At 44.8% G+C, this 17095-nt stretch overlaps 1 protein-coding gene across 1 annotated transcript; it reads left to right on the top strand.

Annotated features, from left to right (window-relative positions):
* Positions 1-394: 394 nt before the first annotated feature.
* On the top strand, positions 395-16079 carry LOC129714439 (C-type lectin domain family 6 member A-like). The gene is made up of 9 exons (XM_055664031.1): positions 395-700; positions 2916-3029; positions 3736-3810; positions 5555-5614; positions 6502-6567; positions 7971-8036; positions 8491-8642; positions 10635-10747; positions 15023-16079. Exons 1-9 carry the CDS (start codon positions 607-609, stop codon positions 15153-15155), a joined length of 873 nt encoding a protein of 290 aa, XP_055520006.1. The 5' UTR covers positions 395-606; the 3' UTR covers positions 15156-16079.
* The last annotated feature ends 1016 nt before the right edge of the window (positions 16080-17095 follow it).

Raw genomic sequence — 17095 nt, forward strand, 5'->3', positions numbered from 1 at the left:
CCACAAATTCTGTTTCCAGCGGTTTCTGTTTTCCTTTCCAATTTCCACCAATTGCCATTCTCTTGGTTTCCAGCAACCATGTTGTTTTTTAAATGCCGTGGAAATTACGACGAGAGTAATAAAGGTGATAAAGGAAACAGAACTGTTTATTTCACAAAAGAACCAAGTTTTGTCCCACACAGGAAGATAGTTAAGGATTTTCAGTGTAGTTTATTGTCACGTGTACCGAGGTACAGTGAAAATCTGTTTGTTGCGGGCTAACCTAACCAGGCAGCGGAAAGTCAATACGTGATTACAATCGAGCCATTGACAGTGTATAGATACATGTTAAGGGAATAACATTTAGAGCAAACTGGACTGACCATAATTTTTTTTTATTCTTTACAGACGTGTGTTTTTTTTCTGTTATGTCACAAGCTCGCATGTGCTGATCACAGCAGAACTCGGGGCAAATGACCATCTTTAAGTGACATAATTGGAGGAAATAGAGAAGTTGGTGAACGTTGGTGGTTTTCAATCGGGCAGAGGAATTGCTTAAATTCGAGGCTCCTCCAGTCTCCGAAAGACTTGTGCCATTTATTCCCTCTCCAACAAAAAATCAGCGGCATGCCTGAGCCATCCACGTACGAATATTTCAAAGACTGCTCAGAGGTGAAAGAGCAGAGAACAGAAGCTGAACGGAAACGTGATGTGGATAAAGGTATGTGGGGATTGAGAAGGAAGGGGAACCTTGGCCAGGTTTAGCAAAGTCTCATGCCATGAAAGAGGAATATTGAGATGCAAAAGAAGGCAGAATGAGACAGTTTTCAAAGATGTGCAGGAACAGAGGGACCAGTGATGAAAGTCTCACCTATTTGTGATAAATGCCGATCGCAAGAAGCTACTGTAGCGCACTCATTTGTTTTTTGTATAAAAATTCAAAAATTCTGGACTGAAATTTTTGAACTCTTCACAAAATTATTTAAAATAAAACTGATACCTAAAGCAGAATGGATTATTTCTGGAACAATGGAAGGTAGCCCTGAACTAAAAGTGTTTCAAAAGAATCTATTTAATTATGGGCTAATAACGGGAAAAAAGCTTATACTTAAATTCTGGAAAAATGCTCCTATACCAACAATAAATATGTGGATTTCAAATATGTTTGAAACATTACACCCGGAAGATATGAGACTCCTCCTTGCAGGCAAATCAGACCATTTCCAAAAGACCTGGTCCGCATTTATCGACTTACTACAAGTATAAGGTGCAACAGTACTTTAAAAAAGAAATGGTGTCAGGATCTGGTAAGGGGGGATGAAAAATACAAAGTTGGTATATCCCTTTTTGCGTGGTTTTCATAATAGAGCTTTTGTTTATTTTTCTTTCTTTCCTCTGGTCTATTTCTTAACTTTTTTCCCTAACTTTGTCTAATGGGTATTTCTTTCTGATCACTCTTTTGCACTAACACAACTCTTTCTCACTTTCGCTTAAAAAATGAAGGGGTACAATAAATGTAATAAGATACATGGGGCGTACTACTGTAATTTACTGGACTTCTAATAAATAAAAATATTTAAAAAAACAGGGGCCCACTTGCCATCACTTGCTATCACTTCATCAGGGACCGGTGCTGAAAGTAGATCTGGTAGATGCACAGAGTCTCTTGCCCAGAGTAAGAGGATTGAGAAACAGAGGACTGAGGTTTATGGTGAGCGGGGAAAGAATTAATAAGAACTTGAGGGGTAACTTTTCCACTTAAAGGATGGTGGGTGTATGGATCAAGCTGCCAGAGGAGGTAGTTGAGGCAGGGACTATCACAATGTTTAAGAAACATTTGGACAGGTACATGGATAGGGCAGGTTAAGAGGGATTGGGGCAAATGCAGGCAGGTGGGACTAGTGTAGATGGGACATGTTTCCACACTGTATGACTGTATGCCAGAGAGCAGGAGTTGGCTATTCGGCCCATCGAGTCTACTCCACCATTCAATCATGACTATAACGTTGCTATGGGACTGGAGTTGCTCAGAGAGGGAGACCAGCAGCTTTCCTGTGGCCCTGGAGATGATTCAGGGACAGTTTATTCCCTGCTGTTATTAGGCAACTGAATCATCCTACCACAACAAGAGGGCAGTGGAGAACTACTATCTACATGTGTGGGCTATGATCTATAGATGCTGGTTTAAAGCAAAGATAGACACAAAGTGCTGGAGTAACACAGGTCACCTCCCACACTCCAAAGATCAAGTCAAGTCAAGTTTATTCGTCACATACACATACGAGATGTGCAGTGAAATGAAAAGTGGCAATGCTCGCGGACTTTGTGCAAAAAGACAAACAAACAAACAAGCAAACAAACTACAAAGAGAATGGAACAATATTAAATACAGAGTTGACGTGGAATATACAGAGTTGACGTGGAAAAGCTTTTCCCACTGAGAGTAGGGAAGATTCAAACAAGGGGACATGACTTGAGAATTAAGGGACTGAAGTTTAGGGGTAACATGAGGGGGAACTTCTTTACTCAGAGAGTGGTAGCTGTGTGGAATGAGCTTCCAGTGGAGGCAGGTTCGTTTTTATCATTTAAAAATAAATTGGATAGTTATATGGATGGGAAGGGAATGGAGGGTTATGGTCTGAGCGCAGGTATATGGGACTAGGGGAGATTATGTGTTCGGCACGGACTAGAAGGGTCGAGATGGCCTGTTTCTGTGCTGTAATTGTTATATGGTTATATGTTAATATTGTGGGTAGATGGAAAAAGGGAAAAAAAACAGCAATTAAAAAAAAAAGATGTGTGGATATGGTCATTTTGTAATTTGTTGCCAGTATGTGTAGGATATTGTTAGTGTGCAGCGATTGCTGGCCGGTTGGTCGATGGGCTTGTTTCCACACTGTATCTCTAAACTAAACTAAGTTTCCTATTGTTTTTAGCATGGCCAAGTGCTGATTGTTTCAGCAAAAGGACGTGGTTGCTGCTTATCTTTGTCCTCGTGGTTCTTTCGACCTTCTTCGCCACATTGAGCCTCATCATAGTGACAGTGAAAGGTAAAGACTATATTGAAGAAGGGTCTCGACCCGAAACGTCACCCATTCCTTCTCACCAGAAATGCTGCCTGTCCCGCTGAGTTACTCCAGCTTTTTGTGTCTATCTTCGACTTAAACCAACCATGTGTGGGACGGAACTGCAGATGCTGGTTTAATCTGAAGATAGACATAAAAAGCTGGAGTAACTCAGCGGGACAGGCAGCATCTCTGGAGAGAAGGAATGGGTGACTTTTTGGGTCGAGACCCTTCTTCAGACTCTATGCTAAAACTAACCATGCGTATATATGTGCACAGACCCACTCTATTGTGCTGGACTTTATCTTTAATTGAAGTCCCAGGTATAAAATGCTAACATGTGTTAACTCAGTTTGGGAGGTAAGAAGTGTGGGATGCTGGTTCATACCACAGTTAGACACAAAATGCTGGAGTAACTCAGCGGGACAGGCAGCATCTCTGGAGAGAAGGAATGTGTGACGTTTCGGGTCGAGGCCCTTCTTCAGACTGATTCATCTTGTTACACCCAGTGATTCGTCCAGCGGAGGCTTTTTACACATGTAAAGGATGTTCTGAAGAAGGGTCTCGACCCGAAACGCCAACCATTCCTTCTCTCCAGAGATGCTGCTTTGCACGCTGAGTTGCTCCAGCTTTTTGTGTCGATCCTCAGTGACGTGCTGCACATTCTCCCGCCTAACATTCTCCCCCTCAGTTTCAGGGATGTATTCCGAAATGAAAGAAGTCCAGGACACGCTGATGCTGCAGCTTTCACAGTTCAAGGGAAATGGTGAGTTACCCTAAACCTCTGACAGCACGGTGGCGCAGCGGTAGAGTTGCTGCCTCACAGCGCCAGAGACCCGAGTTCAACCCTAACCACGGGTGCTGTCTGTTCGGAGTTTGCACGTTCTCCCTATTGACCGCGTGGGGTTTTCTCCGGGTGCTCCGGTTTCCTCCCACTCTCCAAAGACGCACAGGTTTGTAGGTTAATGGTTTCGCAAAAATGGTAAATTGTCCCCAATGTGTGTAGGATAATGTTAGTGTATGGGGATTGCTAGTCAGCACGGACTCCGTGGGCTGAAGGGCCTGTTTCCACGCTATATCTCTGAAGTTTAAAGCCTCTGACAAATTCTCCCCAGCAGTATGTTGCAGTAATACTCAAATCTGCAAGCGGAAATTCATCTTTAAAATCACCCAGAGGCTTAGGGGGTTAGAACATACACAGTAATAGGGCCTTCAGCCCACAATGTCCGTGCCAAACATGATGTTCCCCATGTTGGGGGAGTCCAGAACCTGGGGTCACAGTTTAAGAATAAGGGGTAGGCCATTTAGGACTGAGATGAAGAAAAACTATTTCACCCAGAGAGTTGTGAGTTTGTGGAATTCTCTGCCACAGAGGGCAGTGGAGGCTAATTCACTGTATATATTCAAGAGAGAGTTAGATATTGCTCTTAGGGCTAACGGAATCAAGGGATATGGGGAGGAACCAGGAACCAGAAACGGGGGTCCTAATATTGAATGGTCAGCCATGATCATATTGAATGGCAGTACTGGCTCGAAGGGCCGAATGGCCTACTCCTGCACCTATTTTCTATGTTTTTATGTTTTTATGATGCCGTTAAACTAATCTCCTCGGCCAGCATATGACCCATATCCCTCCATTCCCTGTACATCCATGTGCCTATCTAAACCCCACTTAAACGCCACTATTTTATCTGTCTCCGCCCTTATCACTATGTTCCAGGCACCCACCACTCCCTGCAAAAACACTTGCCCCGCACATCTCCTTTAAACTTCATCCATCTTACTTTAAAGTTATGCCCACTAGTCTTGTCACATTTCCACCCTGGGAAAAAGGTTCTGGCTATCTGCCGCATCGATGCCTTCGAGGGTCAGAGATTTTCCATGGAGTGAACCTTCTTGGGAGACATGAACAAAATTGGAAACAAATGTCTCAAAAGTACAAATGCTGAAATTCAGAAGAAAACAGAGAGAGAATCGGAAAATACTGTAACTGTTCAGCAGGCTAGGCAGCGTCTTTGGAGAGAGAAATGTTAATGCTTTCAACTCTGGGATAGAAAGTGCTGGCGTAACTCAGCGGGTCAGGCAGCATCTGTGGAGAACATGGATAGGTGACGTTTCACAGAGTGCTGGAGTAACTCAGCGGGTCAGGCAACATCTGTGGAGAACATGGATAGGTGACGTTTCACAGAGTGCTGGAGTAACTCAGTGGGTCAGGCAGCATCTGTGGAGAACATGGATAGGTGACGTTTCACAGAGTGCTGGAGTAACTCAGCGGGTCAGGCAGCATCTGTGGAGAACATGGATAGGTGACGTTTCGAGTCGGGACCCTTCTTTGTCTCTAGGCTTCAACACTGGGATCCTTTGTCAGAAAGAAAGAAAACAAAGTTTTAAATTGCAGGGATTATGGGATTGAGTGGGATTCCTTTTGTAACAGCACATTCATAAACAGGCTACAAATAAGAGCCATGAGCTCCAATCATTAATGTCTTAACCTGATATTTACTTCTCAGTATCCGAAGAGGGTCAGAGAAATCAAATGGCTGGTGAACTGGCTGAGCTGAAAACTATCGGTAAGTGGTAAATGGGCAGCTTCCAACCCAGAGGTATGAATATTGATTTCCCTAACTTCAAGTAACCCTTGCACCCCCCTCTCTCCATCCTCCCCACACCTAAGTCGTTGTATTAGCTTCAAAGTTGTCTGGATGAGTCTCATTGTCTCTAACTCATTTCTACTGTAATCTACTGTAATCTTGAAGTTGTCAAGCTGGAAAGGGTACAGGGAAGATGTTGCCGGAACTCGAGGGCATGAGCTGTAGGGAAAGGTTGAGCAGGCTGGGACTCTATTCCATGGAGCGCAGGAGGATGAGGGGCGATCTTATGGAGGTGGACAAAATCATGAGCGGAATAGATCGGGTAAATTCACAGAGTCTCTTGGCCAGAGTAGGGGAATCGAGAACCAGACACTTGGGTTTAAGATTAGTGGGGGGAAACATTTAATAGGAACCTGATCTGTTCGATAAAGGGTGATGACTCAATTCAAAGGAAGGGCCACATTAGCTCACCTAGCCCACAGCTAACAATGGCTGTCTCCTTTATCATCATTACTCTTTTGCACATTTTTCATACATTCGTTTATCTCTCTATATGGCCATCTATATCTCTCCTTTCTCTTTCCCCTGACACTCAGTCTGAAGAAGGGTCTCCACCCGAAATGTCACCTATTCCTTCTCTCCATAGATGCTGCCTCACCCACTGAGTTTCTCCAGCATTTTTATCTACCTTCGATTTTTCTGTGGGCAAGTTTGATGGGAGGTTTGCTGGTTATTGTTTCAATCTGAAGAAGGGTTTCGACCCGAGACGTTGCCTATTTCCTTTACTCCATAGATGCTGCCTCACCCTCTGAGTCTCCCCAGCATTTTTGTCTACCTTTAATGTTTCAATCTGTTTTGTTTCCCAGTGTTTGAAGAACTACAGAAAACTCAGAGTAACATGACCGACCTGAACTCCAAACTGAAACTGGAAAGTAAGTTGGAAACAACTAACACATGGGTGGCCTGGTCTACTGAGCAAGTTACCTCAAGCCTTACATTTCAATATTTAAATATCAAGCACCTCATAATTCGCTTGAGTAGTTTACACCCCAGCGGTATGAACATTGACTTCTCCAATTTCAGGTAGTCCCTGCTTTCTCCCTCCTTTCCCTCCCCTTCCCAGCTCTCCCACAGCCCCCTGTCTCCGCCTCTTCCTTTCTTTCCCACCCTCCCCATCCCCCCCCCGACATCAGTCTGAAGAAGGGTCTCGACCTGAAACGTTGCATATTCCTTCTCTCCATAGATGCTGTCTCACCCGCTGAGTTACTCCAGCATTTTTGTCTACCTTCGATTTCTCCAGCAGCTGCAGTTCCTTCTTAAACATCAAGTCTTTCGTGGTTTAGTCTAGTTTAGTTTAGATATACGGCACGCAAACAGGCCCTTTGGCCCACTGGGTCCTTACTGACCAGCGATCCCCGCTACCTGATGGAAGATATTTGTAGGAAAGAACTGCAGGCACAAAATGCTGGAGTAATGGCCCTGTCCCACGGTATGAGTTCATTTCAAGAGCTCTCCCAAGTTTAAAAAAAGTAAAACTCGTGGTAAGCACGGAGAATGAACGTAGCGGGTACGTCGGAGCTCGGGGCCGTCTCTTAGCGACTCGTAACGCTAACGGCAGGTACTCGGGAAGACTCGCTAACGGCAGGTAAGCACGGGAAGACTTGTGAGGATTTTTCAACATGTTGAAAAATATCCACGAGAGCCCCGAGTACCGACGAGTGGCCATTACCGTAAATCTCCGAGTTCGAATCAGGGCAAACTCGGGAGAGGTCTTGGAATGAACTCGTACAGTGGGGCAGGGCTTTAACTCAACGGGATGCTGCCTGTCCCGCTGAGTGACTCTTGATGGATGATATGTCCCCAAGCAGGACAAGGGGCCACAGTTTAAGGATAAAGGGGAAATCCTTTAGGACCGAGATGAGAAAAACATTTTTCACACAGAGAGTGGTGAATCTCTGGAACCCTCTGCCACAGAAGGTAGTTGAGGCCACAGTTCATTGGCTATATTTAAGAGGGAGTTAGATGTGGCCCTTGTGGCTAAAGGGATCAGGGGGTATGGAGAGAAGGCAGGTACAGGATACTGAGTTGGATGATCAGCCATGATCATAGAAACATAGAAACATAGAAAATAGGTGCAGGAATAGGCCATTCGGCCCTTCGAGTCTGCACCGCCATTCAATATGATCATGGCTGATATTCATATTGAATGGCGGTGCAGGCTCGAAGGGCCGAATGGCCTACTCCTGCACCTATTTTCTATGTTTCTATGTTTCTAAGCATGCTGTGAGCATGGGAGTTCTACTTGTTAATGTTTCAATCTGTTATTGTTTCCCAGTGTCTGCAGAACTACTGAAAATGCAGGCTAACATAACCAACGTGATCTCCAAGCTGAAACTGGGAAGTAAGTTGGAAACTATTTAGTCTGAAAGAAGTGCATGAACACGACCTCGGGTGAACATAGGGGGAGGATTGACTGAACTTTATTGCCTTACATCACAGTGAAGAAGGTAGACAAAAATGTTGGAGAAACTCAGCGGGTGCAGCAGCATCTATGGAGCGAAGGAAATAGGCAACGTTTCGTCCCGAAACGTTGCCTATTTCCTTCGCTCCATAGATGCTGCTGCACCCGCTGAGTTTCTCCAGCATTTTTGTCCACCTTCGATTTTCCAGCATCTGCAGTTCCTTCTTAGTAAGGAATGCTGGTTCCACCGTGATGGATGTTTATATTAATCTCTATCGTGCGTTGTGTTCTTGTTCCTTGTGTGGCTGTACGATGTCTAAAATATCACTGTACCTTTAATTGGTGCATGTGACAATGAAGGTGAACTTGATTCTCAATCCCCCACTCTCTCCAGATTTCTCTTGGCTCGAGTGCCCCAGCGACTGGATATGGTTCAATGCACACTGCTACTACTTCACAACAGTGTCAGGCTCCTGGCATTATGCCAAAGGGCAATGTGTCGCCATGGATTCACATCTGGTTGCCATCAACAGCGCTACAGAGCAGGTGAGTGTGCACAATTGCTTACTAAGATGGCGCCCCCCCCCCCAGGGTTAGACTATCTGCGGGCAGACCACAGAAGCAGATCTACAATCTCACAAGTCACAATCGCTCCACACTCTTAAATCTCTACTCCTCCAGCAACATGTATGTCAGGACTGTCTTATGAAGAAAGACTGGATAGACTTGGTTTATACTCTCTAGAATTTAGAAGATTGAGAGGGGATCTTATAGAAACTTACAAAATTCTCACAGGCTAGATGCAGGAAGATTGTTCCCGATGTTAGGGAAGTCCAGGACAAGGGGTCACAGCTTAAGGATAAAGGGGAAATCCTTTAAAACCGAGATGAGAAGAACTTTTTTTCATGCAGAGAGTGGTGAATCTCTGGAACTCTCTGCCGCAGAGGGTAGTAGTGGCCAGTTCACTGGCTATATTTAAGAGGGAGTTAGATGTGGCCCTTGTGGCTAAGGGGATCAGGGGGTATGGAGAGAAGGCAGGTACGGGATACTGAGTTGGATGATCAGCCATGATCATATTGAATGGCGGTGCAGGCTCGAAGGGCCGAATGGCCTACTCCTGCACCTAATTTCTATGTTTCGATGTTTCTATGTTTCTATGTATCCCATGCGCTTCCACATTCAACACATCATCCTTTGCAACGTCCTACAATCCAGCAAGATCCCACCTCCAGAATCACCCTCAACTTCACCACGGGACCACTCCATGTGCAACTCCCTGGTCTTCACTTCCATCCCCACCAGCGGTTTTCCAACCTACCCACGCAACCACAGGTTGACAAGAGACTGAAGGAACTGCAGATGCTGATTTATACTGAAGATAGACATAAAGTGCTGGAGTAACTCAGCGGGTCATGCAGCATCTCTGGAGAAAAAGGATGGGTGACATTTCGTGTCGGGACTGAAGAAGAACCCGCTGTCTGACCCGCTGAGTTACTCCAGCACTTTGTGTCTTAAGGGCCTGTCTCAGTGGGCGTCATTAGCACGTCACGCAGATGGCGTGCGAAGATTTCGTGAATCGTATTGAGTATAGGAGCAGGGAGGTTCTACTGCAGTTGTACAGGGTCTTGGTGAGACCACACCTGGAGTATTGCATACAGTTTTGGTCTCCAAATCTGAGGAAGGACATTATTGCCATAGAGGGAGTGCAGAGACGGTTCACCAGACTGATTCCTGGGATGTCAGGGCTGTCTTGTAAAGAAAGACTGGATAGACTTGGTTTATACTCTCTAGAATTTAGGAGATTGAGAGGGGATCTTATAGAAACTTACAAAATTCTTAAGGGGTTGGACAGGCTAGATGCAGGAAGATTGCTCCCGATGTTGGGGAAGTCCAGGACAAGGGGTCAAGGATAAGGGGGAAATCCTTTAAAACCGAGATGAGAAGAACTTTTTTCACACAGAGAGTGGTGAATCTCTGGAATTCTATGCCACAGAGGGTAGTCGAGGCCAGTTCATTGGCTATATTTAAGAGGGAGTTGGATGTGGCCCTTGTGGCGAAAGGGATCAGGGGGTATGGAGAGAAGGGAGGTACAGGATACTGAGTTGGATGATCAGCCATGATCATATTGAATGGCGGTGCAGGCTCGAAGGGCCGAATGGCCTACTCCTGCACCTAATTTCTATGTTTCTATGAATCCCAAAATCCTGGGGCCCCATGCACGACCGCACGTCACTGCCTGCGTCACCATGCACCATGCACACGTAATGCATGCCATGCGCGCATCACATGCGCGTCACGACGTACGGGTCGTGCATCGTGATGCATAAATGATGTCGCGTAAATGACGCGCAAATAACGCCCAAGTGGGACAGGCCCTTTACTCAACTCAACCTCATCGCCACCTATTCCTTCTCTCTGGAGATGCTGCTTGACCAGCTGAGTTACTCCACCATTCCGTGACCATCTTCCGAAACGACATGACCTGAGGAATGTGAGAGTGTTTTTGTTTACTCACAATCCTGTTCAATCTTTTCACAGAAGTTCATTAAAAGAGAAGGAGTCCCTGAACGTTATTGGATTGGCCTGTCCGACTCGGAGGCTGAAAAGAATTGGCAGTGGGAGGATGGTTCAGACTACAGTTCAACACCAAAGTAAGTCTCAACTGTCTGAAGAAGGGTCTCGACCCGAGACGTCACCCATTCCTTCCCTCCAGAGATACTGCCTGTCCTGCTAAGTTACTCCAGCATTTTGTGTCTTTATTTAGTTTAAACCAGCACCTGCAGTTCCTTCAGTCTCTTATGAACAAAATTATATTTCACATAATTTCATGAAAGTTACAGTGACTCTTATGAATAAGAAATAGAGAGACTCTTATGAATAAGCATGAAACACAAGCTTCTCATGAAATGGCATCTGACCTAATGATCCCCTTCAGAGATGAGAGATCATTTTGTCTGTCCTCCTTACCTGGTTTGGATGATGGGTGACTTGAGAATAGGAGTCTGTGTCTGGTTAACCCTTCAAGTCAAGTCAAGTCAAGTCAAGTTTATTTGTCACATACACATACGAGATGTGCAGTGAAATGAAAGTAGCAATGCTCGCGGACTTTTGTGCAAAAGACAAACAGCAAAACAACCAAACAAATTATAAACACAATCATAACACACATATTCTTTTACATTTGCCTCTGCAAAAGACCAGCAAGGCATTCACTTGTGGATGAGCAAGAAAAGCTGGCCTTGCATTAATGGTGTCTGCCTAATCCTGCCCACACTCTGCCAAACACATAGTCCTATATTCTTGGTGTCTGCAGGAAGGAACTGCAGATGATGGTTTACAGCGAAGGTAGACACAAAATGCTGGAGTAACTCAGCGTGTCAGGCAGCACCTCTGGAGAGAAGGAATAGGTCCTGTACTACTATCTACCTTATTGTGGACCCTCGGACTATCTTTGATCGGACTTTACTGGCTTTATCTTGCAATAAACATTATTCACATCATCATGTATCTGTACACTGTGAATGGCTCGACTGTAATCATGTATTGTCTTTCCGCTGACTGGTTAGCACGCAACAAAACCTTTTTGCTGTACCTCGGTACACGTGACAATAAACTAAACTGAACTAAACTAGGTGACGTTTCGGAAAGCCACCTATTCCTTTTCTCCACAGATGCTGCCTGACTTGCCGAGTGACTCCAGTATTCTGGGATTTATTAATGAATATGTGATCTTTATATCATTTAGTTCCTTTTTCTCCTATGTGCAAGAATCATCTCTTCATCTACAATGTCACACTTCCCCATACTCTCTTAGAGTTCTCCACTCCGATGTTTTCTGGGAGAAAAGGGTACCTACCTGTTTACAAATACTGGCATCCCTATGTATTCACCTGCCCAATATGAAGTGTATTCGAGGTACGGTCTAACTGAAGCCGTGTCAACAGAAGTGGTATCTGACTGACATTTCTTACAGCGGAGAGGGAAATTTAATAGAGGGGCTGAAAATTATAAAGGGCTTCAAAGAGTAAAGGGGCTGTCCCACTTGGGTGACCTAATTGGCGAGTTTAGAAGAGTTTAGGAGAGATTGAAAAAATGTTATGTTGAAGACCTCCTTCGACCTCCTTCGACTATGTTGAAGACTAGCTTCGACTAGCTACAACTAACTTCGAGAAAATTGGACACCGAATAGCAGAGAGTGAAGACAATCTCCTTCGATCTCCCTTCGACTATGATGAAGACTATCTACGACTATCTTCGACTACCTTCGATTACCTACGACTAACATGCCGACCTACTACGACAAAACCTACGAGTAAAAAAAGTATCGAATTTTTTCCATGGCGACCTTGTTTTACTCGCGGGCATTTTCCAACATGTTGAAAAATACGCCGCGACCTAGCTGAGGCCTCGAGTACGCGGGGACCACTCTCGAGCATGAAGGAGAGTTACAAAGACCTCCTACGACCTCGTGTCGACCATGCTGCGAGTATGAGTCAAGGGCAAACTCGGCAGAACTCGCGGATTAGGTTGCCGCAGTGGGACAGCCCCTTAAGTAAGGAGAAACTGTTTTGGGAAGATAGGCAAAAGAATCAGAGGGGAAACGGAAATTTATAAACCTATAAGTTGCCAAAACTTACACCTAGCAAGGGCTGCCTAAAGGTTCATTAGTTCAATAGTCCTAGGCCATTCGGCCCATTGAGCCTGCTCCGCCATTCAATCACTTACTTCTCAACCCATTCTCCTGCCATCTCCCCATCAACCCTGACACTGGTAATCAAGAATTTGTCAATCTCCGCCTTAAAAATATATCCATTATAACCTGCCATCCAGTTTAATAACTATTTGGTTTCAATTCTGCTTCCCACAGAAAGAACATACTGTTGTTGACTTCTTGGAGGGAGAAGTGAAAGTGTTCAGAAAGAGAGTTCCCGGAATCGGAGTCCAGACAGCTGGCCATGATGCAGCAATTAAATTTAGAAGCAGTCACGACACGATTAAACAGTACAGAGATATCAAGTTGTAGGGTTGGAGGGGAAAGACTCAGATTGGGCAAGTCAAGGCCACGGAGGGATGTGAACACCAGAGATTTTTTAATAGAAAGCAGTGCATAACCAGAGGAAAATTTGAGTCATTTTTCTTCGACTGGGCGAAACGTACACTAGGTAATACCCAGGTATACCCAGAATATATGCAGCAGAATATCACACATGGAACAAAGGAGGATGTCTATGTTAAAGAGGGAACTGCAGATGCTGGAGAATCGAAGGTTACACAGAAAAGCTGGAGAAACTGAGCGGGTGCAGCAGCATCTATGGAGAGAAGGAAATAGGCAACGTTTCGGGCCGAAACGTTGCCTATTTCCTTCGCTCCATAGATGCTGCTGCACCCGCTGAGTTTCTCCAGCTTTTCTGTGTAACCGAGGATGTCTATGTGCCTTGTATAATGTGCGGAAGAAACAAAGGCATGGTAGCGCAGCGGTAGAGTTGCTGCCTCACAGCGCCAGAGAGATCAGTGAAAGTCAGCGGAACCATCTGGGCTACACCATTACATCAATGACCCCATGGACGTCCCTGGCCAGGACCTGCCCCGAAAGCAGTGGACAACCCTCAACCGCTTGAGGATAGGCATCGGACGCTATGGAGGAGTGATGAAGAGGTGGGGCCTCGTGGACAGTGAGCGCCTCCTGCGAGTGTGGGGACCCAACACAGACAGTGGAGCACATGGTCACCCCAAACACCGGCCACCGAATGGTGAACGAGGTCTGATTGACCTGAACGATGACACGTTGGCCTGGCTCGCCTCAACGGAGCTGCAGGTCTAAAAGACACACGACAGAAGAAGAGCACCAGAGACCCAGGTTCGATCCTGACTATGGGAGTTGTCTGTGCGGAGTTTGTACGTTCTACCTGTGACCTGCGTGGGGTTTCTCCGGCTTCCTCCCATGCTCCAAAGACGTGCAGGTTTGAAGATTAATTGGCTTGGTGTAAGTGTAATTCCAGCGATTCCCGTACACCAGCACTATCCTACACACTAGGGACAATTTATAATTTTACTGATGCCAATTAATCGACAAAACCTGCACGTCTTTGGAGTGTGGGAGGAAACCGGAGCACCCGGAGAAAACCCACGTGGTCACAGGGAGAACATACAAACTCTATACAGACAGCACCCGTAGTCAGGATTGAACCCGGGTCTCTAACGCGGTAAGGCAGCAACTCTACCGCTGTTCCGACCTCTTCTCACGGATAATGCCTGACAACCATTATTGTTTCAGAAGGAACAGCAGATGCTGGAAAAATCAAAGGTAGACAAAAATGCTGGAGAAACTCAGCGGGTGAGACAGCATCTATGGAGCGAAGGAAAAGGTGATGTTTCGGGTCGAAACCTTTCTTCCTCTTCGGAGAGAGGAGGAGGACTTCTTCAAAGTAGGCATACCTTGAGGAGATGTCGCAGTGGAGTAGATGAAATGTTTAAGAAAGAATAGAGTCACTGGATGGATTTAAGAGAGAGTTAGATAGAGCTCTAGAGGCTAGTGGAGTCAAGGGATATGAGGAGAAGGCAGGCACGGGTTATTGATAGGGGACGATCAGCCATGATCACAATGAATGGTGGTGCAAGCTCGAAGGGCCAAATGGCCTCCTCCTGCACCTATTTTCGATGTTTCTAATGGTTAAGCAAGAAGAGTCTCGACCCGAAACCTCACCTATTCCTTCGCTCCATAGATGCTGCCTCACCCGCTGAGTTTCTCCAGCATTTTTGCCTACCTACCATTATTGTTTCAGAGTTTGGACATCTGCAGTATTTTGGATTTTCTATTAATGCTTATTTGCGAGTTGATTTGCTAGAGGATTGTGGCGATAGATTAGTTTGTGGCCAATGCACCATGTCGGACTTGTCAGTAACCATGTGGACTATTATGTGTTAAGGTTCTGGGCTGCTGGTGAACCCAATGATGCCCACACGAGTGAAGACTGTGCCCACATTGACAGCAGAGGATATTGGAACGACATCAGCTGCACCACCAGGTTCAGATGGATTTGTGAGAAAAGCCTTACATGAACTATGCGACACTGGGCTTGAAATTGCCACCAGCTGATGTTGGCAGTCGTTCTATTGACGAACTACAATGTGTCAGGCAAATAACAATGCACCAAACTCTGAAGAAAGGTCTCGACTGGAAATGTCACCCATTCCTTCTCTCCAGAGATGCTGCTGCCTGTCCCGCTGAGTTACTCCAGCATTTTGTGTCTATCTTCGGTGTAAACCAGCATCTGAAGTTCCTTCCCACACATTATCTCAGCTGCTCCTCATCCCTGTCATCCCCAGTAGAATTAGCGCATTTTTTATTATACATTTAAAAAAAATTATGAAATATGAGTGACATTTAATATTCAGATTCTAATTATCATTTAAAATAGACATAGAATAATACAGCATGGAGACAGGCCCTTCGGCCCGACTTGCCCATGCCAACCTAGATACCCATCTAGTCTTGCCCATTGAGAAAGTTATAGTTATATAGCACAGAAATATAAGTGTGTAAGAAGGAACTGCAGATGCTGGTTTACGCCGAAGATACTGGTGTAACTCAGCGGGTCAGGCAGCATCTCTGGAGAAAAGGAATAGGTGACGTTTCGGGCAGAGACCTTTCATCAGACAGAACTATAGATGTTCAATATTGATGTGTTTTAATTTGTCTAGAACTGGTGAATCTATAGAATTATTTGCTACAGAAGGCTGTGGAGGTCAGGTCAATAGATAATTTCAAGGTTATCAAATATCAAAGCAATATTTTTTTTAAAGGGAAGATGCTTCCTGATGGTCTGATTAGTATTTCTCCTACGCTCAGCTTTACTAACGACTAATATCTGCTTAATTTCACATGGTCCTTTGATAGAGCTTACTGCGAATAAATTTGCTGTAATGTTTGTTAGATGATAACAATAAACATGTTCAAATAAAAGTACTTCAATGGTTGTGAAATGCTGTTGGATGCCTTCATTCAAGCCGAGTCTGTCCTCCTTATCTCCTACTGTAACAATTTGTTCTTGTTATTCATGGTTCTCCATTGTATTAAACGCTCCCATCTCTCTTATTGGAGACCTTCAAACTATCTTTAATCAGGCCTGTGTTGGAAGGAACTGCAGATGCTGCTTCAAACCGTAGACACTACATGTTGCAGTAACTCAGCGGGACAGGCAGCATCTCTGGAGCGAAGGAATGGCTGACAGTTCAGTTCGAGACCCTTATTGGACTTTATCTTGCACCACATGTTATTGTATAAAACATCGATAATGTTTTATTCATAATGTTTGATGTTTTATGTGTTATTCCTAACTGTCACTGTATGTCATGTTGTCACTTGCGGGCGGAGCACCAAGGCAAATTCCTTGTATGTGAATATACTTGGCCAATACGCTTATTCATTCATTCATTCCGTTTATCCTGGGTCTGTACACTGTGGGCGGCACGATTGTAGTCACGTATAGGCTTTTTGTTGACTGTGTAGCATGCAACAAAAAGCTTTTCACTGTATCTCGGTGCACGTGACAATAATGATCAAGTCAAGTCAAGTGAGTTTATTGTCATGTGTCCCAGATAGGACAATGAAATTCTTGCTTTGCTTCAGCACAACAGAACATAGTAGGCATGAATACAGAACAGATCAGTGTGTCCATATATCATTATATAAATATATACACACATGAATATATAAACAGATAAGGTGCAAATAAACAGATAATGGTCTATTAATGTTCAGAGTTTTATTTCAGTTGAGTTTAATAGCCCGATGGCTGTGGGGAAGTAGCTATTTCTGAACATTAAATGGAGGTGAGAAAAAGCTTTTTCACCCAGAGTTGTGAATTTGTGGAATTCCCTGCAACAGAGGGCAGTGGAGGCCAAATCACTGGATGGATTTAAGAGAGAGTTGGATAGAGCTCTAGGGGCTAGTGGAATCAAGGGATATGGGGAGAAGGCAGGCACGGGTTATTGATTGG

The sequence above is a fragment of the Leucoraja erinacea genome, chromosome 39 (assembly GCF_028641065.1).
Source record: "Leucoraja erinacea ecotype New England chromosome 39, Leri_hhj_1, whole genome shotgun sequence".
Classification (NCBI taxonomy): domain Eukaryota; kingdom Metazoa; phylum Chordata; class Chondrichthyes; order Rajiformes; family Rajidae; genus Leucoraja; species Leucoraja erinaceus.

Excerpts from the sequence above, each read along its gene's own strand:
- LOC129714439 (XM_055664031.1), top strand. The coding sequence starts at position 607 with ATGCCTGAGCCATCCACGTACGAATATTTCAAAGACTGCTCAGAGGTG. Across the intron at positions 8,643-10,634 it reads TCAACAGCGCTACAGAGCAG|AAGTTCATTAAAAGAGAAGG; the intron begins GTGAGTGTGCAC and ends ATCTTTTCACAG. Across the intron at positions 10,748-15,022 it reads GACTACAGTTCAACACCAAA|GTTCTGGGCTGCTGGTGAAC; the intron begins GTAAGTCTCAAC and ends TTATGTGTTAAG.